We start from the raw sequence: 27,570 nt of genomic DNA, 5'->3' as shown, positions 1-27,570 counted from the left end.
TGATGGGAAAGCGGAGCGAGCGACTGGAAATTCACCTGTGGCGCCGGGGGGAGGGGGGGGGAGAGACCCGCGTCTGGCGGGACGGGGAGGGGGGGACACGAACCTCCGAGGAAGCGGGTCTGCGGCAGCCATGGTGAGTGGTGGGAAGCGCCTGGGCCGGCGGGAGAGGGAGGGAGAGAGGGGAAGCTGCCCGGGAGCTCTCAGGGCGGAGGAGGGAACCTCACCTGTTGAAGTCAGGTGAAGGCGCAACCTTCCGAACGGAGCGGCCGGCGGGCGGGCAGGGCTCGACGCTTTACCATCAACGTCCCGCAAAAGTTCCAGGGGCCGTTCCGTTCGCGTGGGCTCCTTGGTCTGGGCTGGCGATCGATCTCACGGGAGGAGTGAGACAATTTTTTTAAAAAAGGGAATTTGATTCGCCCATTGGCTCCTCCGATTGCTTTTCGTTGCCCTTCCTGTTCTTTGTATTTATTTATTTATTTTTAATTTATTTTGTCCAATACACAATAATACACAATGAGGGTTATAGAGGGTATAGTAGAGAAGATATAGGAGATATAGGAGAGACTATAGGACAGGGGACGGAAGGCACTCTAGTGCGCTTATGTACGCCCTTTACTGACCTCTTAGGAATCTGGAGAGGTCAATCATGGATAGTCTAAGGCAGAATTCTGGGCAGAATTCTGGGAGTTGAAGTCCAAATATCTTCAAGTTGGCAACGTTGGGAAACACTGGTCTAAGGGTAAAATGTTGGGGGAGTCCCACGCTTCAACAACCCGATTACTAAAGTCGTGTTTTTTACAGTCAAGTTTGCAGCGGTTAACATTAAGCTTGAATCTGTTGTGTGCTCTTGTGTTGTTGTGGTTGAAGCTGAAGTAGTCTTTGACAGGCAGGACATTGCAGCATATGATCTTGTGGGCAATACCTAGATCATGTTTAAGGCGTCGTAGTTCTAAGATTTCAAGACCTGGGATTGTAAGTCTAGTTTCGTAAGGTATTCTGTTTCAGGTAGAGGAGTGAAGGGCTCTTCTGGTGAAGTATCTTTGGACATTTTCGAGGGTGTTAATGTCAGAAATGTGGTATGGGTTCCAAACAGATGAGCTGTATTCTATGATGGGTTTTTCTATTGTTTATTTGACCCTTATGATAATCATTAAGTGTTGTGCCACATGATTCTTGAGAAATCTATCTTTTCTTTTATGTACACTGAGGACATATGCACCAAAGACACTTGGCCAATAAGGAATTATATTCTATTTTTGTAGCGTGAAGGGTTAATTCAATCCCCATTCTGTGGGCTGCGCCCAAAATCAATAGAAGAAAAAGGACGGAGCAAAAGTCGCTTATCTTTGAAAAGCCTCCCTTTGCCGGTTGCTTAGTCAATATCAGGCTGGAAGGTTTGTGTTGGAGGTGGGGAGGGGGAGGAAGGAATCATAGCCGATCTTGTTCAGTTTTAATTTCTTAAATTTACCGCTGGCAGTATTTGCTAAGTACATTTGAAGCCAAATCGTATTACATTAAATTAGCTGGGTTAGCTGAGCTGCTCTATTCATCACACGAAGCCAGAACTAGTGGGTGGGTTGGTAAATTGGTTCCTTGGTTGGAGATTATGAAAATTATATAGCAAAGGAGAGGGACATCAAACATTTAGAAATAATTTAATTTAATTTTAATATTAATACTATTTAATATTAGATTTATAAGCCACCCAACGCCTTCCGAACTCTGGGAGGAATATACTAGGTATGGGAAATACAGTAGGTATGGGAAAGATCAACTCTACTTTGAGTCAGCAAATTATAAGCAGGTATTTAGCTAAGGCTAAACTATTCATCAACCCCAGTATAGAGAAGAGGAATATCATGAATATAAAAAAATACCTGTTCCAAGATTGTGGCTTGCTTCACAACATGTAGAAATCTTTTTAAAAAACCATTGTCTGTATTCTGTGAACTCAACCAGTATGCACTGTTTTGATGTTATTCAAACTAAATTTATCTGCTCCTTTGAGAAAATTGTTGTTAATAGATGATTGGTAGGCTGCAGACATAATATACCAAGATTTTCAAATACTCTGGCCAGTGTTCCCTCTAATTTTTTTTTGGGGTGGGCGGAAAAGTATAGTGTCTGAGTGGCAGTCCCTTCGGGACTGGGCGGCACAGAAATATTAAATAAATAGATAGATAGACACACAGACAGACCAGACAGACAGACAGACAGACAGACAGACAGACAGACAGACAGACAGACAGACAAATAAATAAAAAACCCACCCTGTTTTGCCTCAGAGAATTTCAAAATAAAATACTGTACTGTGTGTCTATAACAGTGAGCTCATAATAGGGCAACTCTATCAATATCAAAATGCCACTTAAATAGTTGAGCTAGTTTCAAACTAGATTTTGATTTTCTTTCTCTCTTCCTTACTCCCATTCTTTTTCTTTTTCTTTTCCTTCCTCTCTTTTTTCTATCTGTTTCTCTCTCTTCCTCTCTTCCTCTCTCTCTCCTTCCCTCTCACTCTTTCCCTCTCGGCTTCTGGGCAGGTTTGGAAAACTCTGAGTTGATGATGATTTTTAAGTGAGCGATTGCTCACTGCTCAGCTTAGAGGGAACTATGACTCTGGCTCTCTTTCATAAAAGCATAAAATAATAACTAGGCGACACTATTGTTAAAATATTTGCAGGGGCTGAAGAATGCTCTAAGACTGATCACAATGGCTCCACTTAGTTGTCAGGTTCCACAGGGCTCTGGGCTCTGTCTTGTGCCTTGTTACATTAAACTAATAGGTTCAGGAGGGAAGTGTTTTTAATAGGAAAGTGAACACAAGAACAAGGGGGCACTATCTGAGGTTAGTTGGGGGAAAGATCAGAAGCAACTTGAGAAAATATTATTTTACTGAAAGAGTAGTAAATGCTTTGAACAAACTCCCAGCAGACATGATTGGTAAATCCACAGTAATTGAATTTAAACATGCCTGGGATAAACATATATCCATCCTAAGATAAAATACAGGATATAGTATAAGGGCAGACTAGATGGATCATGAGGTCTTTTTCTGCTGTCAATCTTCTATGTTTCTATTTTTATCAGTGACTTGGATGAGGAAGTTAAATCAATGCTTAAGAGACCTAAAAGATAGGATGGTTAATACTTAAGAGGAGAGAAGGAATTAAAAACAAAAGAATCCAGACCAGTGATAGTGAACCTTTGGTTCGTGTGCCAAAAGTGGGTGTGTGGATGTGCTACCATGTGTGCCCATACTCCTTCTCCCCATGCATGCGCAACAACCCCCACCGTGCTGCCCCATGCATGTGTACAGGCCTCACTGAAACCTGGTCCCTGAAAAAAATGCCCAAATGGACAAACCGGAAGTTTGGCAAAACGCACTTCCGGTTTGCCATTGTGCTGCTTTTTGCCTCCAGGGCTTCAGGGAAACTTCACTGAAGCATCTGGAGGGCGAACAGCCTTTTCCAAGGCCAAAAATCAGCTGGCAAAACCTACATGTGTGCTGGAGCTGACATGGGGCAAAGTCTCACGTGCCCCCCAATATGGCTCCATGTGCCACCTGTGGCACGCGATCCATAGGTTGGCCATCATGGACATAGACAATCTTGAATGTGCTGAAGTAAATAAGATGGAGCTTAGTTGAGAAACATAAACTTCTTCATCTGGATAGGCAAAAGTTTAAGATGGGGAGACTTCACAGCAATTTATTTGAAAAGAATCTGATTTTTGTTGATCACAAATTTGATGTGTATCACTAGGGTGAATAGATGCTACAAAGACAAACACCATTTTAAGGTACATTTGCAAGACTTAATGTCTACATCATGGGAAGTAACTATCTCAACTCTGCTGTTCCGTGATTAGATCCTATTTACAATACTTTGTCCTGTTCTGATTACAAACCAGTTTGGTCTGGTATTAAGGCACCAGGCTAAAAAACCAGAGGCTGTGAATTGAAGTCTCACCTTAACCATGAAGGCCTCCTGGATGACCTGGGGGCAATCATTCTCTCTCAGGCCATCTCATCTCACAGGGATGTTGTTGTGGGGAAAACAGAAGGAGGAAGAAGGTATTTTTGATGTGTTTACTGCCTTGTGTTTGGAAAAATAATAAAAGTGGGATAGAAATAAAAAATAAAAAGGGCAATGATAAACTAGAGCAAATTTAGAGGAGTATCACAATGGTGATTGATCTGAAAACCAAGCTATATAAAAAACAGTTTATAGATATGCTTAACATATAGAAAAGATACCCAAAGAAAAATATGGTAATAGTTTTCAGTTATATGAAGGGCTGTCATTTGGAAGATAGCATGGAATTCATTTTCTATTGACCCAGTGGGCAGAACCAAAACCAATGATATAAGGAAGTATATTCAGGCTACAAATGACTCAACTTACAAGCTCTTGGTTAGTGGAATAGACTGTTACTGGTTGTGCTAGTTTTTCTTCATTGGAAGTTTTTGAATGTAGACTGTATGGTCATCTATCGCAGTGTTTCCCAACCATGGCAACTTGAAGATATTTGGACTTCAACTCCCAGAATTCCCCAGCCAGCATTCGCTGGCTGGGGAATTCTGGGAGTTGAAGTCCAAATATCTTCAAGTTGCCAAGGTTGGAAAACACTGATCTATCATAGAGGCTTTAATTGATTCTGCACTGAGTTGGAAGTTAAACCTGATGCTATCGTCCACATGTGAAGTGGAGAATGTCAGTAAGCAATGGTTTGAGATATTACAACGCCATTACACTGTCAGCATTGCATTCTGATTTTCTTCATTGCTGTTTCACTCAGTGACTGGCCATGGGGGCGTGGTTCACTCATGTGCCTGCGCATGTGCAGTGCACCACCATCTTGTTTTTGCTGTTTTTTTGTGAAAAACAAGATGGCGGTGCCTGTGGCACCATTGAGAGAATTGGTTCAGGGGTGTGGCAGGCCTGATTTGCTGGTCAGTTCCAGTGACCCAGGCTACCAAGTTACTACCAGTTCTATAGAATCGGTCCGAACAGGAAGGAACCCACCTCTGCAGCATTGATTCTACAAAGGGAAGGAGGGATTTGGTTTCCAAGCAAGTGAGGCTTGCCTTGACATTGTTCTTCTGTTCATTCTACACCTTTGCTAGAGTTTTGTGTTATGAGATTAATATATGATTTAATTTCCTGGAATGTGTACTTCCTTAACTGATTTTATGATGTTTGTTTAGTAATGTTAAGCAAAGTTCATTTTGCTTCCACAGTCAGGATAGAGAAATTGGTAACACAAAGTATGGAAGCCGTCAAGGAGAGAGAAGGAAAGAAAAGGGATATTGAGCAAATGATGAGGTAACCTAGTAGTGATGAGGACAGTTGACTACATTCTAAGCTCAACTCTGATCAATGGTCTCAACTCTTCGTCCAACTCTTTGCCTCACTGACAGGAAATGATGGATTTTGACCTTTGATTTGGATGTTGTAAATGTTTTTTATTTGCCCTTTTTGGTATTGAGCTTGCTATGTACAGTAGGATCTACATACTTCATACAATTAAGAAGCCCAACTCTGTCTTTTTCTGAGATGTTGCAGCAGTTGTGAAGAACAAATACAAGAGCCCAGGAAAACACAGAGAGGCTGTAAACTGTTCCAACTGCATCTCATTTCATTTTTTGCTCCTCAACTTCCATTTCCTGCATAACCTTTATAATTTTATTCTGCTTAGGTCATTTTCTGGGGAGGAGACAAAAACATAGTTGAAAGTTATACGCCCATAACCATAAATGAGTTGAACAAAACATTACTCAGATTTAAAGCTTGGGAAGAAATGAATGGCACTTACACATTGTTCAAAGAAAATCTGTCAAAGTGTCTTGGTTCTTTCTAATGCACAGTGAAAGCTGTGAATAGGAGCCACCCAAACTGGATACAGGGAGTGACCTGCCCAACTAGCTTGCTGATTTTTTTTCAGTGTAGCAATTAAATCTGAAAAGAAGCAGTTCCACCCGAGCCAATTTTTCAATTCTAATGATATGTATGAGAATGTGTTTTTAAGACAGGGAACTGTTGATTTAGGATTTACTTAGATTTACTTATTAGTGTCACACATAGCATCTGGCACCTAGGCAGTTATTTTCATCTATTAAGTGTTTTTCCTTCTAAACTAAGAACATAAGAGTTGTCTTGATGAATCAGATAAATGCCTGTAGACTAGCTTTTTTGTTTACCCTCTAAACTCGACTGCAGAAAATACGACTTCAGCAACAGAGTGATCAATGCCTGGAATGCACTGCGGAGAGGGGCGGCATACAAATCAAATAAATAAATAAATAAATAAATACATACATACATACATACATACATACATACATACATACATACATACATACATAACTGACTCTGTGGTTTCTTCCCCAAACCCCAAAAACTTTAACCTTAGATTGTCTACAGTTGACCTTTCCCTGTTTCTAAGAGGTCTGTAAGAGGTGTGCATAAGCGCACCATTGTACCCAACGTCCCTGTCCTAGTACCCTTTTTTATCATTACTTTTTACTTATGTTATGTTTATACAAATTACTATTACCTCCGGGACCGTTTTCTGCCGCAGGAATCCCAGCGGCCGATAAAGTCCAACAGAGTTGGCCTTCTCCGGGTCCCGTCCACTAAACAATGTTGTCTGATGGGCCCCAGGGGAAGAGCCTTCTCTGTGCCGGCCCCAGCCCTCTGGAATCAACTGCCCCCAGAGATCAGAACTGCCGCCACCCTCCTTGTCTTTCGTAAATTGCTTAAGACCCACCTATATCGCCAGGTGTGGAGGAATTGAGACACCTCCCCCAGGCTTATAGAGTTCATATATGGTATGTTTGTTTTGTAAGCTTTTTTAAATGATGGGTTTTTAGATGCTTTCTTTTAATTATTAGATTTGTTACAGTGTACATTGTTTTTACTATTGTTGTGAGCCACCCCGAGTCTACGGAGAGGGGTGGCATACAAATCTAATAAATTATTATTATTAATTAATTATTATCCTATACATGTAATTTACAAATAAATAAATAAATAAATAAAATAAAAATAAATAAACTGCCCAAGCTCTGCCTGAAAGAGTTTGCTTTCTCTCCCAATTGAAACTCATAGCAATTTTCCTCAATCTCATCCCCCCTGATGTGATGGGCTACTACGACATGCTTTGGTGGAGATTGGAAAGATTATGGCTGAAAGTTAACACTTTTGGAAAGGATCATTTCTTCAAAGCATGTTATATCATTTGAAAGTAAAACATTTTTGAATACAGAATTTTGATTCACCACAGGCTATTAGGCATGTTATTTCTCCTTTTGCATATCACAGTCTGCCTTTTGATTACTAAATTCAATTAAAATTGACTAGATTTCAAAGTCCTTAACTCCATGGAACATAAAAATCTCTGTAGAAGACTAACAGAATAAACAGCATGCCATATCGTGGGTAAGGAGACACAGCATAATACCATATTCATTGAAAAATGAACAAAACAGCAAGGATTGATGCTCCTAGATGTAATCATCCAGCAAAAGAAACCCCTATATTTATGTCTTGAATTATTTGATCCCATTTATCATTCTTGTTGTACCTATCAAGAGTTTTCTATCCATCTCTCAAAACATATGTTTGCAGAAAAATTATTTTTTCCTTTCCCCAAGCCTGGTGGCATAAGTGAGTCTTCAGACTCTTACAGAAGGCAAGGAGGGTGGGGGCAGTACGAATCTCTGTTTTCCTTATTTTTCTTCCCCAAAACTAAGGTGTGTCTTATGGTCCGAAAAATAAGGTACTTCTTATAGGGCTTTCCTTGATTATCCAAATGTAGTACAGTGTTACCTCAATTTTCGCGGGGGATGCGTTCCGAGACCGCACGTGAAAGTCGAATTCCCGCGAAGTAGAGATGTGGAAGTAAATACACTATTTTTGGCTATGAACAGTATCACAAGCCTTCCCTTAACACTTTAAACCAGAGGTCCCCAACCGCCGGTCCGCGGACCGGGACCGGGCCGTTGGAGCTTTTCAGCCGGTCCGCGGCGCCAGGGCCCCCTCGGCCTTTCCGCATCACCAGCGGCGCTCCCACCGCCAGCCAGCCAAGCCCCGCGCCCGCCGGAACCGGCTCCTCGCTCTCCCCCCGCCGCCCGCCGCGTTTGCAGGAGGTGGGGAGGGTTGGGCGGCCCGCCAAGGCCAGGAGGGACGCCGCTGCCCCCCCCTCCTTCCCTCTCTCCGCCCGCCGCTGCGCCTCCTTGACAACGAGAGGAAATGCCGGCAAAGGCTTTCCTCAGCGGAGGCCGGCGAAGGTGATATTGAATGTCGGGGGAGAACGGGTGGTTGCACGCGCTTCCTATCTCCCTGCTAGCCCACTCGGAATATTCAAAATAAGAAAAACCTTTGCCGGCGAAGGCTTTTCTTATTTTGAATATTCCGAGTGGGCTAGCAGGGGGATAGGGAACGCGTGCAAACGCCCGTTCTCCCCCGACATTCAATATCACCTTCGCCGGCCCCGCCTCTCCTGCGAACCCCCTTGCTGAGAGCCCGGGGCGAAAGTGCTCTCGCAAAGGTGAGGCGGGCAGGGCGTGCGCGCGTCATCGCTGAGAAGAACAGAGAGAGAACGAGAGTGAGTGAGAGCAACAGACAGCAAGATAGAGAGAAAGTGAGAAAGAGAGAGTGAGAAAGGGGGGGGAGAGAAAGAGATAGCAAGAGAGAGAACAAGAGAGAGAAAGAGCGTGAGAAAGAAAACAAGAAAGAGTGAGAGAGAGAGAAAGAAAGCAAAAGAGACAGAAAGAAAACAAGAGAGAGAAAGTGAGAAGAAGAGAGAGAAAGAGGGGGAGAGAGAGAGAAAGAGAGAGGGGGGGAGAGAGAGAAAGAGAGGGAGAGGGAGAAAGAGAGAGGGAGAGGGGGGAGAGATAGCAAGAGAGGGAGAGAGGGAAAGGGGGAGAGAGGGGGAGAGAAAGAGAGAGGGAGAGAGAGAGGAGATAAAGGAAGAGGAGAGAGAGAAAGGAAGAGAAAGAAAGAAAGAGGGATAGAAAGAGAGAGAGAGTGAGAGATGCTCAGTGAGCCTTTCTTTGAAGTTGCCTTTCTTTCTTTCTCTTTCTTGCTTTCTTTCTTGCTCTTTTTCTTTCTCTCTTTTACCTTCCCTTCCTCTATTTCTTCTTTTCTTTCTCCTTCCTACCTTCTTCCCTTACTCTCCCCTTTCATAAGTTTCCTTGCTTCCTTCCTCTGTTCCTGTCCCTTCCCCCTTTCTTTCTTTCTTTCTTTCTTTCCTTCCTTTCCTCCCTCCATTTCTTGCTTTCCTTTTCCTTCCTCCCTTCCTTCCTCCCTCATTCCCTTCTTTCACTCCTTCCTCTCTTACTCTCCCCTTTCACACCTTTCCTTGCTTCCTTTGCACCCTTCTTTTGTTCCTGTCCCTTCCCTCTTTCCTTCCTTCCTTCCCACCCTCCGTCCATTCATTCACCCATTCCTCTCTTGATCGCCCCTTTTACGGCGCCGCTGACAGCTAGCTCCCCCCCCCCCCACCGGGCCATGGAAAACTGGTCTAGCTTAAAGCCGGTCCCTGGTGCAAAAAAGGTTGGGGACCTCTGCTTTAAACCCCTAAATTGCAATTTCCCATTCCCTTAGCAACCACTTAGATTATTACTCACCATGTTTATTTATTAAAGTTTATTTAAAAAAATATTTATTAAAGGCAGACGAAAGTTTGGCGATGACATATGACGTCATTGGGCGGGAAAAACCGTGGCATAGGGAAAAAACCCGCGAAGTATTTTTTTAATTAATATTTTTGAAAAACCGTGGTATAGACATTTCGCAAAGTTCGAACCCGCGAAAATCGAGGGAACACTGTAGTCTGAAATTTATCATGACAAATTTGCCTCTCCCATAGTCTTCCCAGAGGTCACTTACTTAAATCTGTGAAGTATTAGATACTCCCTTTAGAGATCCAAGAGCTTCTAATGTTGAAGTTCTATTTAGTTTTTCATCTGTGTTTCCCTTTCTTCCTGCCAACTGCTCATATTCTATCCCAACAAGGTGAAATTTTTGTGTGGGTTCCAGGTTTTTTTTTCCTTCATGCATGCCTGTAGTTAATTCTTTCTTGTACGTTTATGAACCAAAATCTGTACTTTCTATATGTAATTTGCTGTACTTTGCATACAATATACTTTGATCTTGTTTCCTGGTGTTTCAGCTTGATTTATTAACTAAACATGCTTTGTACAAAGAAACACAAATTGAATTGGGGTCCTTTGAAGAGATTCCATTGTTTTCAGACTCAAAATTGAAAACAATTTTGAACTGAATCTGAACTCTTTGAAAACCTTGTGAGTGATTCAGCAATTCAGAAGCCTAGAGAAAGGTCAAAGTAAAATCAAATATTCACATTCCTTTTTATTTTTCCATGCACGAAAATTGAGTTATTGGTAGGACAAGGAAGAGTTTCCTAAGAGATATCTAACCAGAATGGATAGAGAGAATGGTGCTGAGTCATGCATTACATTTTTTCTTTTCCTCTGTTCCTTGTCATTTTCTTCTAATTTGCTCAATAACTTTTGAAGAGTTTGAAAGAAGCCAATCAAAGAAAGGGTTATTGTTTGTGACACACGTTCTGCTGATATACCCAGCTGAATTCTTTGTCCCTCAAAAATTATGAAATATCTAGCATTTCTTACTAGGAAAAGTACTTTGAAGAAGGTGTTTCAACTCCATTCTGATTTTGTAGTTCTTGGTAATACATGTCTGCCATGAATGTTTTTTCTTTCCTTTTTGTAAAAATAATAAGGCCAATAGGCACAATATCCTGTTTTATTTTATAAAAAGCAGGTGTTTTTTTTTACCAAAATGAATTATCTACAGGTAAGATTATCATAACTTAATATTCATGTTTGTGTGAATTATGGTTTTATTAAATTGGTGATTTTCTTTCCTATCCTCCATCATTTAACTTTCAGGGTAGTTTCCATTCTTGTTTTCAGTTGCATCTAACTCAAGAGTTTTCATTATAATTCAAAATATTGGCTACAATTGAAAGCAGAAGCTTGGCAAACTGGAATTTAAACTACAAGGATGTTACAAACTTGTTTAAAACTGGATTGACGTGACTACAGGCTCAGCCACCTTCATTACATATTTTATATTCAAATGAACTGGATTTTGTAGATTGAATTTCAGCGACCACCACAAGGAGGGAAAATGAATTTCATTTGTGCTCCCAAGTCAATTGATAGTGCTTACCTCACAAATGCACCATATAACATATGCTTGTCTTTTTGTCATGTGGCCTTTTTCCAAACAAGGGGCATCTCCACTTTATGAGCTATTTTTATAACAGCATAAAACAAATAGGATATTATCTATCACAAAACAGAACAATTATACAAATATTTTTCTTATTTTAAAAATGCTTAAAGGACCTATGAAATTGAATGGAAGGAAGAAACAAGGTTTTGTTATAATAATAGGTGATGTTTTTAGCTAGTATATCATCAATTGTGCCTTTTCTTTTACCTACGTAGAGCATCAAAATGTTGTCAATCATTAGTTCTCTTTTGGTGCTATCCAATTAATATTTTCAGGGTTAAAGCTACCATTTTGAATTAGCCTGAGGGCAAATACATGATCTCAGCATTGGTGTAATTTCACCTGGCTGTATCTGCTAACCATCTAATACATATATTCTGACTTGGTTGAAAGCCCAGGTCATTTTCAGAGATATCCATAAGAATAGTATTCTGTTATAATAAAGTTGGGAATGTACTTGAAGAAGCACTAATAATGTCAGACATCTTAACCAAAATCACATGTAGCTCAAGCGAGTCAAAACTGGTGAAAAGCACTTTGTGGCCATTAACAGCCAAACTGTATGAAGCACTACCAGGTGTGAAATTCTACCAGTTCAGCATATGGTTCGGGCATATGGTCTTAAATTGTTGGGGTTTTAGATATGTTTTATTTTAATATTAGATTTGTCTCACTGTTATACTGTTTTTGTATTACTGTTGTGAGCCGCCCCGAGTCTTCGGACAGGGGCGGCATACAAATCTAATAAATAATAATAATAATAATAATAATAATAATAATAATAATAATAATAATAATAATAATATCGATAGTGGTGGCCACCAGTGGTCTGGAGAACTGGTAATGACAGAAATGTGAGGCTTCCTCCACCTGCCCAGATGTCACCATTTTCTTGTTTTTTAACCTCGGCGCAAAGCCTTCTGGGCATGCGTAGATGGTGAAAGAGCATGTGAGAGGTAGCATGCGTGCTTCCAAACCAGTAGGAGGCAGTAGATTTCACCACTGTGCACTACAGTACTCTTAATCATGTCTTGCTCTTTCATAGGACTGACGTCTGGTGATGATTCAATTTTAATATCTGGGAATTAGGACTCAATAGTTTATCCCATTGAGATTCATCATCAGTTTAGAGATCCAAATTATTACTGAATCCATAAATGATATCTTCATCTTTTTCAACTTCACTTATGTCAAGGAGCACTAAAATTAGAATTCAAGTAATACACATATTGGGAAAAGCTTCTAATAAATCAATACTTATCTATCCTAATTCTTTGGTTCCATGATTCAAGTACTTTTGTCATTTTTTACTGTAGTTGCATCCACTTATATTTATTTATTTTATTTATTTATTAGATTTCTATGCTGCCGCTCTCCGAAGACTCGGAGCGGCTAACAACAATAAAAAAAGACAATGTAAACAAATCTAATATTAAAAATAATCTAAAAAACCCCCAATTTAAAGAACCAATCATACATGATACAAGCATACTATGTATAAATTCTATAAACCTAGGGGGAAGGGGAAATTTCAATTCCCCCATGCCTGATGATATTTATTTATATTTATATATATATTATTTATATATTAAATAATCATTGATAATCCAAAGTTTCTATTATATAAAGGTTGGGTTATTAAGAGGAAATATAAAATTCATAAAACAGAGTGGGAAGAGTGCTGAATCTGGACTGGCAAGAACTGTTTTAATGGAGTTATGAAAGATAACTTAAGCCCAGCCACTGAATCAAAAATGTTTTATAATTAAGCATAAGTTATAGTTATAGTTTGTTTGTATGATTTTTATAAGCTTACAATTGGTCTGCTTATATGGTAAGCATTTAGTTGGAGAGATGGGGATTAAAATGGAAATTAAAGAATTTTTCACAGTGCAATATTATAATGGCAAGCATCATAAAAACATTTAATGGAAGGTATTCTAATATTAATGATGAAATAGCATTCTCTATCTCATGAAAAATGAAATGCTCAGACCCTTCTGAACCCCCAAACTTGTGAGGTTTGGTAGTTTACGTAGGAGATGAATGATAATAGGCCTACTGATTTTAAAATACTGAGTTTGCAAAGTTGGCAAAGGGTTCATTGGAACTAGCAAAAAGTATTAGCAGTCACTAGTTTACATTGCAGCATTGTGTGTATTTTTCAGTGGGGTAATTTGATATGAGACCATTCTCATGGCAGAACTCCAATTTATGGCAGAAAATGTTTTAGAATATTAAAAAGATCTTTGAAAAGGTTTTCTTTCTGACTCATAGTGGAAATAACCAAAAGCAACTGAGCAAACACAAATATTCAAATGTTGAAGACAGCTAGTTGGGTTTGGTTAAAGTGCACAGAAACTAAATTAGTTTATAATTCAAGCGTAGGTAAAATATGCTTTGTACTTGCTTTAGCTCTGATATTTTGTATATATATATATTGCTTTATTTGATTGTTGATGCTTTGCCTTTACTGCATATTTGCACATTGATGTTATGATAATACACACTCCAGTTCTGTGCTGTCATTCCTTCCATTGCTTTTCTTTGGCAGCTCAGTTCTTTTTTCAAAGGTCATAGTGGCAGTAAAACTAAAGAAAACATTATTAGTGAAAGGGCTACAGATAGAATTTGTAGACATTGACGATTTAGATATTTGAAGACTATCAGGCCAAGGAAAAGTGGGTAGATAGCAAAATGAACTCCTCTTTTTTTTTCTTCTTGATTAGTAACAAGCAAGATTCTCTGTGGGATATATCTTCCCTGGTAACAAGCTGACTTTAAAAGGAAAGAAAAATTTGTGGCACTTTCTACACTTTGTGTCCCTATAATCAACTTGCTTTCTTTATTCTAGATACGTTTTATCCTGCTGTTCAGCCGACAAGGGAAATTAAGACTTCAGAAATGGTTTATTACACTTCCTGAAAAGGAAAAGAAAAAAGTCACCCGAGAAATTGTGCAGATTGTTTTGGCTCGAAATCAAAAAATGAGCAGCTTTGTTGACTGGAAAGATCTCAAGCTTGTTTACAAAAGGTGCGGGAAGTTTTATAAATCAACATTTTATATACAGCAGATCATTTTCCATGTGTGATAAAAAGGGAAGAGGAATACTTGCTCTGTAAGTCAATGCTAGAGTGCTGATAAATAGCAATCCGCTAGACTGAAGAACAACCCCATGAGTGGTTTCATCTTCTTTTAAAATGTATTGTTTTTGTGGAAAGAGAAAATGTACAGGAATTGTATCAATATACAGTAGTACCTCTAGATACGAGTTTAATTTGTTCCAGAACGGAGCTCGTATGTCAATCAACTCGTATCTGGAACAAATGGCTTTAGACTTTGTTTTTCCCCATGGAGATAACCAGAAGCAAGGATTCTTGCGCCACCTAGTGGAAGCTCGGCTCGTATCCCGAATTTGAGCTTGGGTCTGGAACAGAAATTTCGCTCCCGTCGTGGCTCGTAACTTGGAATACTCGCATGTGGAGCAGCTCGTATCTAGAGGTACTACTGTACTGAAGAAAAATCAACAGTTCAGGGGCTCCTGTTATCTGAAGGAAGGGTTGGGTAATATTTTCAAGTCACTGACAATACCCAGCCAACCTAGTCCAGTGTTTCTCAAGAACAACATGTTTAAGATGCATGGACTTAAACTCTGGTTGAAGAGCTGGCTGGGAGTTGAAGTTGCTGAGACTGAGAAACACTGACCGGGCCAGCAGACATTTTTTTCTAACCTTAACTCTTGCTGATATGATGAAAAATATTGACTTTCACAATCATTTGTACTTAGCTAGCAAATTCTGCTGCTAAGCTTATGTGATAAAATTTGAAGTGATATGGAGCTGCCCACGGAATACTCAAGACCAAACTCTGGGCTAATCAGGAATACATTTAGATTTAGACATAGACTTAGTGTCCGTTTGAATGTCCACTAATAGGCATACTTTAAAAAGAAATTTGGTTGCACACAGCTCTCAACAAGTTTCCACCTCTAATATACATTATATAAACATGACAAAATAAATAAATAAATACAAAATGATGCATCTGCCCACATATATTATATGACATAGAGAAAAATGGATTGCTCTTACTCTAGGGCAGTCTGTGTATTGAAGTTTACAAAAGAGCATATAAATTTTCATTATGACTTTGAAAGAGGTGAATAAAAACATAGTGGAATATGAATGTGAGGTTTTTTTTAAAGGGACAACTGCCCTTTCTTTTAATGAAGTAAATTGTTTACCTAAAAACAATTTACCTAAAACAATATGCAAATATTTAAAATAGAATTTGGGACTGATAATAAAGTATTAATGTATTAATTAATGTATTGGATACATAACTTCATATAATAACCATGGCCAAGATTGTTTATGCTCAAAATTGGAAATAAGATAATGTCCCCACTGGTGCAATGATAATGAGAAAAATATTAGAATGTGCAGAAATGAATAAATTAATGATAGAATTACATGACAAGGAGAAAACAGTTTTACAAGATATGGGATAATGGTTGGAATACGGTTGGAACAAAATAAAAAGTTTAAAATATTGTTATAAAGTGGGAAAGAGAGAAGAAAAATGTATACATATTAAAATAATCTTTTTCTATCTCTCTTCTTTGATGTATATAAATGTGAGAAATAGAACTTTGTTCTTGTAAGAATATAGGAAATGCAATAAGAGTAACAGCACAACCATCTTTATGGCATATTATGTTGTATAACCAAGATGTATTTTTTGCATGTTAGCTTTCTTTCTGCTTTTCTGTTTTCATAAACAGGGTATGTTATGCTGAGAGAGTATGAAAAAGGGACATGCTGAAATTAGCTAGAGGCAGATGTCAGAAATGAGGGAATTTCCATGCTGGAAGTCACCAGAATAGAATGCCAAGGTGTTACATAAGGGGAGTCAAACAATGGAATAGGAGAAGTAAATTGTTATTCACCTAGACATGATTTTGTATTTATATTATATAATGTAGGACAATGCTATCTTTTTGGGTTTGAAAAATTCAAAATTCTCCATCCGCTTGGGCCCTTTTTCAAAGAATGGAGCATCTCCCTTATGATACCAGGATACTTGGTCTCTTCAGCCTTGAAAGACGGTGTTTAAGGGGGTAACTTGATCAAAGTGTATAAAATCATGCATGGGATAGAAAAGGTGGATAGAGAAAAATTCTTTTCTCTGTCACACAATACTAGGACAAGGGGCACTCCCTAAAGCTCATAGGTAAGAAAATGAGGACAAATCAAGGAAAATATTTCTTCGCCCAGAGGGTTGTTGGTTTATGGAATTCACTTCCAGAAGAGATCGTGACAGCTGTCACCCTTGATAGCTTCAAGGCAGGATTAGACAGATTCATGAATGCCAAGTGTATTGGTTGTTAATGAAACAGATGTCCATGTGCCGCCTCTATGTTGGTTGAGGCAGGCAGGATTCCTTTGAGTATCATTTGTTGGGGGTCAGGGGAAAGGGAGGGTTTTGCCTTCTCTTTCTGCTCAAGATCCCCGTGGACAATTGGTGGGCCACTGTGTGACACAGAATGCTGGACTCGATGGGCTTTGGCCTGATTCAGCACGGCTCTTCTTATGTTCTTATGTTCTTAATAATAAAGCTTTTATTGTTCATTTGGACTCCTATTGAGTTCCTTGGTGCTCTTCTCACAATAAATGAAGTAAAGAGGAGTCAAAAAACCAAATAGGAGATTCATTTTATAGTTATACTGTAGAGAATATGTATAAGACATTAGTAGAAATATGAAAAATTGTAAATAACAGCAAAACCATAAAGAAAAAGCTGTAAAAGTGATTAGTTTTCTTTTTCTATATTTATTTGTTGTATGTTTTTGTATGTTGCTTTAAAAAAAAACAAATAAATGCTATTTTAAAAAAAGTAAAAAATAGGTTGGCATATCACAGACTTTAGAAAAACAAAGTGTGATTTTATGCCAAATTATTGTACTGAATTTTAAATTTACTTCATACCTACATAATTGATATGTTGTTTATGATATGTTGTTGTCTTGTTTTCATAATCACTGCTAAACATTTTTAAGGGTACTTTTAAGACAAATTATTTTATGATGTACTATGCAAGCCAAATTTAAGAAAGAAAAAACTGATATTTAAATTATTCTGATGGTCATGTTTATTTTTCCTCATTTTATAATTTAGGTATGCTAGCCTGTATTTCTGTTCTGCAATAGAAGAAGAAGACAATGAACTCCTGACCCTAGAAATTGTCCATCGTTATGTAGAGCTATTGGACAGATATTTTGGCAATGTAAGCTTATTTCTTTACTACAACTCCATAAATAACTTTCTTTGCATCTATTCTGATAACAGGTTTAACATGATTGTTCCTCGAAAATTGTGGTTTGTGGTTTAAAAGATGACTAAAATCTAACCAGTCAGGGTTTATTCCACAAGCCTATAAGTAAATTTATTTTCTTTATGGAATGCAGGAATGCAGGCATAGAAAGACTAAGTACTTTGAAATTGTTTTAATTCTGATTTTTTGACAAGATAGAAATACTTTTGATAGTACTGTATTTCTTTCTTGTCAAAAGTATTTCTTATCTGAACATTTGGAGAGATAATTTAGCTTATTTGCTATTTATTATATTTTAATTATATATTTCTAAGATTTATTAGTTTATTTATTAGTTGTCCAGTGGTCAGAACAGTATAGCAAAAAAATATTCCAGATAAAATCTATATACATCAAGTAAAAATGGACAATTGTCTGTTCCCTGAAGGATTATATCTGACTATTTTATTCACCCAAGGTTTCATAATGTCAGTAGTATGGAGTATATTTGACCAACTGAAACTGGTAAGTCTGCATTCATAGAAAGAAAATACTGTACTTGGTTGCAATTATTTTTCATGCTCTTAAGAACAGATTATTTCAATGTATAATTTATGGGGCAACTTGAAAATTAGTTAGGAACTTCAACTAGTTCATAATACAGCTGCTAAACTTCTTGCTAGCAACAATCTTCATAAAAACATATATATAACTATTAAATATTAGTTACTGGTTTATCTTCTAAGACAGTTTCATGTACCTGGATATTGAGATTCTTCATTTTTTATTGCTGGAAGAATATCAAAATATTGTTGAGAAGATGAAATCTAAGTGAAGACCTTCCACATATTTCCATCTTAGAAAATGATGTAGTTTTAATAGTATACTGCCAGTGGACTAATCACCTGTCATAAATATTAAAGCTTTTGATAGCATATTGAAAAGCCAATACTTTCACACTGTTACAGAATTATGGAAAAAAATGCTTCAAAAGAACACCACTTCTTATCAACCTGTCTGTGCATCCGGAAGTATATTTTTATCCTGTCTTTTTTTTCTTGATAAGGGGGAACTTTACACATTTGATTATTCTGTGCACTTTAGAAACATAGAAGACTGACGGCAGAAAAAGACCTCATGGTCCATCTAGTCTGCCCTTATACTATTTCCTGTATTTTATCTTACAATGGATATATGTTTATCCCAGGCATGTTTAAATTCAGTTACTGTAGATTTACCAACCACGTCTGCTGGAAGTTTGTTCCAAGGATCTACTACTCTTTCAGTAAAATAATATTTTCTCACGTTGCTTTTGATCTTTCCCCCAACTAACTTCAGATTGTGTCCCCTTGTTCTTGTGTTCACTTTCCTATTAAAAACACTTCTCTCCTGAACCTTATTTAACCCTTTAACATATTTAAATGTTTCGATCATGTCCCCCCTTTTCCTTCTGTCCTCCAGACTATACAGATTGAGTTCATTAAGTCTTTCCTGATACATTTTATGCTTAAGACCTTCCACCATTCTTGTAGCCCGTCTTTGGACCCGTTCAATTTTGTCAATATATTTTTGTAGGTGAGGTCTCCAGAACTGAACACAGTATTCCAAATGTGGTCTCACCAGCGCTCTATATAAGGGGATCACAATCTCCCTCTTCCTGCTTGTTATACCTCTAGCTATGCAGCCAAGCATCCTACTTGCTTTTCCGACCACACTGCTCACCCATTTTGAGACTGTCAGAAATCACTACCCCTAAATCCTTCTCTTCTGAAGTTTTTGCTAACACAGAACTGCCAATGCAATACTCAGATTGAGGATTCATTTCCCCCAAGTGTATTATTTTACATTTGGAAACATTAAACTGCAGTTTCCATTGCTTTGACCATTTATCTAGTAAAGCTAAATCATTTACCATATTACAGACGCCTCCAGGAATATCAACCCTATTGCACACTTTAGAGTCATCGGCAAATAGGCAATCCTTCCCTACCAAACCTTCCCCTATGTCACTCACAAACATATTAAAAAGAATAGGACCCAGAACAGACCCCTTCGTTCTTAATGTAATGTTCATCTCTATAAACATTCAATATAGAATAGAGAGAATATCAGAATACTGAAGGGCTAACTCGTTTAAAGCTCTTCCTTCCCCTCCAGAAATTAATTTCTGTATACACTTCCAATTCATGCTAAAATCAATACATTGCATAATGTGTTTTCTTTTCATTTGGTTTATTGTGTCAGCATATTACAGTACCCATGAATGAATTTGAAGAAAGGTCAGCTTGTCTATCAAAAGACAGAAATAATAGCCAGTGCATACCTTTTAGATGGCTTTTTATAAAACCCAACTGTAGGATTTTATTTCTAGAAAAGTGTGAAAAGGATTGCAGTCTCTCAACAGTTAGGGATATAAAATGATCTTGAAATCTCACATAATCATTACTCATTTCAACTTGAAACCACCGGGATACATTTAATTTTATATACCTTTTGTTCCCTAGAAATGAATTTATACAGAAAGCAGGGTTTTGATGCTTCTTAATATACACTGCTCAAAAAAATAAAGGAAACACTTAGACAACACAATATAACTCCAAGTAAATCAAACTTCTGTGAAATCAAACTGTCCACTTAGGAAGCAACACCGATTGACAATCAATTTCATTTTGTTGTCAGCACATTAAACTTTGTACAGAACAAAGAGAATATTCCATTCATTCAGATCTAGGATGTCTTATTCGAGTGTTCCCTTTATTTTTTTGAGCAGTATATATTCAGTAAATATTCATATTCAGTAAAAGGGTGAAATATTTATACAATCTGAAGAGAAACCAATGTAAAAAAAGTACAGTATTACTTCGTGTTACGAACCTAATTGGTTCCAGAAGGAGGTTCGTAAGGCAAGAAGTTCGTAACACGAAACAATGTTTCCCATTGGAAACAATGTAAAAGCGATTAATGCGTGCAAGGAGGGAAAAAAAATCCCAAAATGGCGCTCCGCTGGGCGCCGCCGCCCAGCTGTCACCTTTTAAAACAGCCGGGGAGTTTCTCGGCGTTCTCCCGAACCCGAACTTTTTGGGTTCGGGTTCGGGAGGCCGCCGAGAAGCGCCGCCGCCCGCCTGTCACCTTCTTAAACAGCCGGGGGGCTTCTCGGCGTTCTCCCGAACCCAATCCCGAACCCAAACTTTTCGGGTTCGGGTTCGGGTTCAGGAGGCCGCCGAGAAGCGCTGCCGCCCGCCTGTTAACTTCTTAAACAGCAGGATGGCTTCTCGGCGTTCTCCCGAACCCGAACCCAAACCCGGAAGTTTGGGTTCGGGTTCCGGAGGCCGCCGAGAAGTGCCCGGCTGTTTCAGAAGGTTGGAGCCGGGTGGTGCTGCTCGGCGGAGCACCGTTTTTGCGATCGGCGGCGGTGTTTTCGGCTGATCTGGAGGCTGGAAAGGAGGTGGGGAATCCCAATAGGGAATTCCAAGGGCGGAGCTTTGACGTCACGAAGACGTCATTCCTGGTCGGCCGAAACGTGGCCTCCAGGAAGGACGTCTTCGTGACCGTCAGGAAAGGGCGGGTTATAAATCTAATAAAATAAATAAATAAAAATAAATTATAATATAAGTAAGAATTTAGTAAATAAGTTATACTGACAAATATATGGAAGAAATGGATACTGAAATGAATAAAAAATATAAACATTTATAATATATGTATATGAAATTTTGTACTAATCTTTAGCTATAAGTAAGATAGGAAGTTGGATTCCTAAGATTATGTTTGTATGTTATGTCATATCAAGTTTTTGTCAGGACCGGGTCCTACCTGATGTAATATTTCAAATTGCAGAGAGAAGAATTGTAATCATTGTAATTGTAAAACTGCTTAGTCACTATGAATATGCAGATTGTAATGTAATCTGACATAAGTATATAATGCACCTTTGCATAGGTGTGGCTTGGCTTGAAGGTATTGTGGCTTAGTATGTTTTAGAATGGCTTGTGAATTAGTGTGGCTTGTGGCAGCTGAAGACTTGCAGCTGAATATTGTAACTGAGAATAGTAGATAGAGACTTGTGAGCATTTTGTATAGTAATTGCTAAATAGAAATAGCTACAGTATAAATTGTTAGTGTAGGTTTGCTAAAAAAGAAGTAAATATTTTCCTAAGAAACTTTGCAGTACTTGTTTTCAGTTATCTTCAAGACAACAGTTCCTAATATCCTGGTCTCAGGCAGGCTGGCTAGCTGCTTTAGTTATCTGAGTGGGTTAGCTTCTGCAAAACGTTATTCTAACAGTTTTTTGTGTATATAAAATATTTTTTTTAAAAAAATTCAATTGCAGGAAGCTAACTCTAAATATTTATTTCTTTCATCCTTAACAGGTATGTGAACTGGATATTATTTTCAATTTTGAGAAAGCATATTTTATACTTGATGAATTTCTAATGGGCGGGGAAGTTCAAGAGACATCCAAAAAATCTGCGGTGAAAGCCATAGAAGATGGTGATATGTTACAAGAGGTAAGGCAGAAGAGAGAGGAAAACAAATCCCTCCCTTTCCCTCCTTCTAAATATATATACAGTGATACCTCATCTTACAAACCCCTCGTAATACAAACTTTTTGAGATACAAACCTGGGGTTTAAGATTTTTTTGCTTCTTCTTCCAAACTATTTTCACCTTACAAGCCCAAGCCGCCACTGGGATGCCCCGCCTCCAGACTTCTATTGCCACTGAAGCGCCTGTTTTTGCGCTGCTGGGATTCCCCTGAAGCTCCCCTCCGTGGGAAACACCACCTCCGGACTTCTGTGTTTTTGCGATGCTGCAGGGGAATCCCAGCAGCACAAAAACAGGCGCTTCACTGGCAACGGAAGTCCAGAGGTGGGGTTTCTTAGTGAGGAGAGCCTCAGCGAAATCACAGCATCACAAAACATGGAAGTCCGGAGATGGGGTTTCAAGGACTACTGTGTTTTTGTGATGCTGCAATTTCGCTGAGACTCCCCTCGCTGGAAACCCCAACTCCGGACTTCTGTTGCCAGCGAAGCACACGTTTTTGTGCTGCTGGGATTCCCCTGCAGCATCACAAAAACATGGAAGTCCGGAGGTGGGGTCTCCCATGGAGGGGAGCCTCAGGGAATCCCAGCAGCGCAAAAACGGGCACTTCGGCTGGCAAAAGGGGTGAGTTTTGGGCTTGCACGCATTAATCGCTTTTCCATTGATTCCTATGGGACACATTGTTTCGTCTTACAGACTTTTCACCTTACAAACCTCGTCCCGGAACCAATTAAGTTCGTAAGACGAGGTATCACTGTATATTATTCTCCTACTTATTGTTTTGTCCAGTGTTTCTCAACCTGAGCAACTTTAAGATGGGTAGCCTCCAGCTCCCAGAATTCTGGCTGGCTGGGGAATTCTGGGAGTTGAAGTCCATTCCTCTTAAAGTTGCTCAGGTTGAGAAACATTGATTTAGGCCAAGATAGTATGGATGCCTAATGGTCAGTTCAAACACTAAAATGGATAGCCTTTCATGGCCAGAATTAAGTAAAAAGGGATTTAAAAGAAACAGGACTATTTTTTCTAATCTGTCCAACATGATAATTACAATTACTATCAGCTGTATAAATTAATACTTGGATACCTACTTATCCCTAATATGTACTTATGATGTTATGGAAAAACACGGTATAATATGTGAAACAATCTTAAGTCTCATTTGTTCAGCAACTCAGCTGAATATGTAACATAGTACAATTAGTCTCAATGGGACATAAGCACACCATTGAGGCTGATTTGTGCACAAGTAATACTAGAATTTAAAAGACGTATTGGGAATGACTTTATTATGGTGGAAAATTACTAAATACTTTCATAGAACCATCTACAATGTCCCCGAGATAGGGGACACTCCTCTTGGTGCTTCTTGACCTTCAGCAACTTCCGATACCATCGACCATGGTACCCTTCTGCGTTGCCTGGAGGGACTGGGAGTGGGAGGCACCATATTCTCCTCTTACCTCTCCAGTCAGTCACAGTCGGTGTTGGTAGAGTGACAGAAGTCTACTCCCAGGCCCCTCCTTTGTAGGATGCCTCAGGGGTTAGTCCTCTCCCCCCCTATTCACATGAAACCGCTGGGTAAGATCATCCGATGGTACTGGGTGAGTTTCCAGCAGTATATTGACGACACTCAGCTGTACATTTCTACCCCGTGTCAATTCAGTGAAGCACTGCATGTGATGTGCCAGAGCCTGGAAGCTGTGAGTGTCTGGATGGGAGTCAACAGACTCAAACTCAACAAAACTGAGTGGTTTAGCCTCCCAAGGACTGTTCCATCTGCCCATTCAAAACTCTGGGGGGATTTTAACTGCCTCAGAAAGGGTCCACAACTTGGGAGTCCTCCTAGATCCACAGCTGAAAGTAGAACATCTTTCAGCTGTGGGTAAGGAGATCTTTGTACAGCTTCACTGGTGCATCATTTGTGACCCTATTTGGATAGGGAGTCTCTTCTCACAGTCACTCATGCCCTTGTCATGTTGCAGCTCGACTACTGCAATGCCCTCTACAGTTAATCCAGAACACAGCTGTGTGAGCTGTTGTGGGTGTGCCTAGGTATACTCACATAACTCCATCACTCCGTGAGCTGCCCTGGTTTCCAATTGATCTCCAGATGCAGTTTAAGGTGTTGATTATCACCTATAAATCCATGGCTTAGGACCAGATTATTTACGGGACCATCTTCTGCCTCACACTTCCTAGCTGCCAATCAGAGCCCACATGGTTGGCCTTCTCCAGGTCCTGTTGACCAAACAATGTCGACTGGCAGGACCGCCGGGGAGGGCCTTCTCTGTGGCAGCTTTGGCCCCATGGAACAAACTAGCCCTGTAGATCCGCACCACCCCCACCCTCTTAGCCTTCTGGAAGGCCTTAAAAACATGGCTTTGCCAGCAGGCCTAGAGCTGTTGAGCTAAAGTATTCTGCTCTGGCCTAGAATGGGAATGAATGTTTTTGTATTTGGATTTTAATTGTTGCATATTGTTTTATTTATGTATGCCGCCCAGAGTCTGACAGGAGTTAGACGGCTTATAAATCCAATAAAATAAAATGAATAACAAATAAAATGATTCCTGATCAAACCAGGTCAGGACAAACAGATTTTGTTGACTAAATGCTAAATACTTTGATCATCTATTTTTAATTCAGAGACAAAATTGTATATTGAGATTCTCATTGTTTAAAGAAAAGCTTAAATTGCTAGGCCACATAGAAACATAGAAAACTGAGAGCAGAAAAAGGCTTCATGGTTCATCGAGTTTGCCATTTGAGTGGTTTCTTTTTGTTTTGTGTTTAATTTATTCATTATTTTTTAAAAAATTTGCCAGATGGTGGACATGTATTTATCTCAAAAATGATTGTAGCTTGGTGAAAGAAAACACTGGAATTAGTTGACTGAAAGTTTATGGATTTTATTAACAAAATGTTTCATGTTCATAAGATTCATGATTCCAAAACTACCTGTACTTGTTTTATTTTTGTACTGAAAATAAATAATCGTAACATTCAGAATTAGTCAAAGCTAGAAGATTAAGCTAGTGAGAACAGAATTAATAATCTGATTTTTCTCTAATTTAGCAAATTAGTTTCAGTTATCTGTTTTGAATAGGTTGATTGTTCTTACGTTATTAATTCTTTGTGTAACTTCTGATAACTATCTTTTTTTCTTGTCTGTTCTTTGTTGCAGACAATGGAAGAATATATGAGCAAGCCTGCCTTTTAAATCAAAACTACAGAACCAGCTAAAGGGACCATGTAATATGGCATAACATCTTTTAAGTGCCAGATTTTGTTTAAACTACACAGTGCCCAAGTTCTAAAAGTGATCTATTATCTATGCAACTGTCAAGATGAAGGTCAGCCACAGTGATGTCAGTATAGCAGCACATGTATATTATACTTTATATGAATTTATTTTAATTTAACCTTTCTTGGCTGTCTAGATTGAAAGTTTTATGGGAACTCTTACTATCAACTTTTTACTTCTAAGAAATTAATACTAGAATCTTTGAAGGATATATTTATGACTCTGGACCAGTTTCTGATCAATTCAATAAATTTTTGTAAAAACAAACATTATTACGTGATCATTTCTGCTATATGAATAATAATACTTTTACAAAACATATGGTGTTGATAGATTTAATTTTTAACTTGTTTTGACAGCCAGCGTCCTGGAGTGTAGATAATTTAATACAATATAGTCCTTTGTGTTGGGGTAAATCAATTTTTGACAAGATTGAATTCAAATTTTTGCCGAGCATTCCTTAATCAGCATTTCTGCAAGCTGAAAGAATAATTATATCCCAATTTAGATAATTTTTTATCCTGGCTTTGAGCTTCTTCAGTGAAGCAATAAATTGAAATGGCTAAATTTAATCCTTACAGCTGTAGATTTACAAACATATACTGGTGAATGCAGTTGTACAATGGCTAGCGGCTTCCTTGAGTTATTAGTCAATTTACTGCATCATGGCCTTTTATAGATTTGGGAGCTATGGGGATTTCTCATTTTTCTAAGGTTTCCCAAATCATGGACTATAACTACCAGTCAGATTGAACTTCCTTAAATACTGTGATTTAATTAGCAGGAGGAAGTAATATAGTCTGATGAAATGGGTGGCATATAAATTTAACAAAAGAAACAAACAAACAAAAACCACTTTCCAAGAACCTCTCCCTTTAGCCCTGGACAATGAAAAGTGAAAAGCAACATCTCTCAGATTATCATTAGATTCTGATGGTGAAATCCTAGAAAATACAAAACAGTGTTATAACAGTGATGGCAAACCTATGGTATGGGTGCCACAGGTGGCACATGGAGCCATATCTGAGGGCACTCAAGGCTTTGCTCTATGTCAACTCTGGTGCGCATGTGCATGCTGTCCAGCTGATTTTTAGCCTTCTGGAGGCAGGGAAGAGACCTTTTTCACCCATTGGGCTGTTTTTCACCTTCCCCAGGCTTCAGGAAAGACTCCAGGGCCTATGGATGGAGAAAAACAACCCAACAGGCCAACCAGAAGTTCAGAAACCAGGGGCAGTGTGGGGGCACGAAGGGAGACCTCATGGGTGTGGGCATGTGCCATCACACCATCACAAATGTGTGCGCCCTTTTAGCACCCAAGCAAAAACTGTGTTATAACATTCTTGAACACATGAGGAGGACATCTGTAGCCATGCAGTCATGCATATGATGTAAAAGCTGTTTAATAAAATTCATTTTCAAAGGTGACAGTCCTCAAATAATGAGAAATAACTTGTTTGAGAAAGGTATACCTCGAGGCTCGACTACTGTAACACTCTCTACATGGGGCTACCTTTGAAAAGTGTTCGGAAACTTCAGATCGTGCAGAATGCAGCTGCGAGAGCAATCTTGGGCTTTTCCAAATATGCCCATGTTACACCAACACTCCGCAGTCTGCATTGGTTGCCGATCAGTTTCTGGTCACAATTCAAAGTGTTGGTTATGACCTATAAAGCCCTTCATGGCACCGGACCAGATTATCTCAGGGACCGCCTTCTGCTGCACGAATCCCAGTGACCAGTTAGGTCCCACAGAGTGGGTCTTCTCCGGGTCCCGTCAACTAAACAATGCCGCTTGGCAGGACCCAGGGAAAGAGCCTTCCCTGTGGCGGCCCCGACCCTCTGGAACCAGCTCCCCCCAGAGATTAGAATTGCCCCCACCCTCCTTGCCTTTCGTAAGCTTCTTAAAACCCACCTCTGCCGCCAGGCATGGGGGAATTGAGATGCTCTTTCCCCCTAGGCCTTTACAATTTTATGCATGGTATGTCTGTATGTATGTTTGGCTTTTTATATTAATGGGTTTTTAATCATTTTTAGTAATGGATTGTTATTGTACACTGTCTTATTATTGCTGTTAGCCGCCCCGAGTCTCCAGAGAGGGGCGGCATACAAATCCAATAAATGAATAAATATAA

At 39.1% G+C, this 27,570-nt stretch overlaps 1 protein-coding gene across 1 annotated transcript; it reads left to right on the top strand.

Annotated features, from left to right (window-relative positions):
• On the top strand, nucleotides 1-27,570 carry AP1S3 (adaptor related protein complex 1 subunit sigma 3). Its single transcript, XM_070753298.1, has 5 exons — nucleotides 1-133; nucleotides 14,140-14,318; nucleotides 17,462-17,570; nucleotides 21,968-22,105; nucleotides 25,320-27,570. The coding sequence occupies exons 1-5, from the start codon at nucleotides 131-133 to the stop codon at nucleotides 25,353-25,355; spliced, it is 465 nt and encodes a 154-aa protein (XP_070609399.1). The 5' UTR covers nucleotides 1-130; the 3' UTR covers nucleotides 25,356-27,570.

This window comes from Erythrolamprus reginae, chromosome 5 (genome assembly GCF_031021105.1).
Source record: "Erythrolamprus reginae isolate rEryReg1 chromosome 5, rEryReg1.hap1, whole genome shotgun sequence".
In the NCBI taxonomy this organism is placed as follows: Eukaryota; Metazoa; Chordata; class Lepidosauria; order Squamata; family Dipsadidae; genus Erythrolamprus; species Erythrolamprus reginae.
The sequence above is the reverse complement of the archived record's forward strand: the minus strand, read 5'-3'. Positions and strand labels throughout refer to the sequence as shown.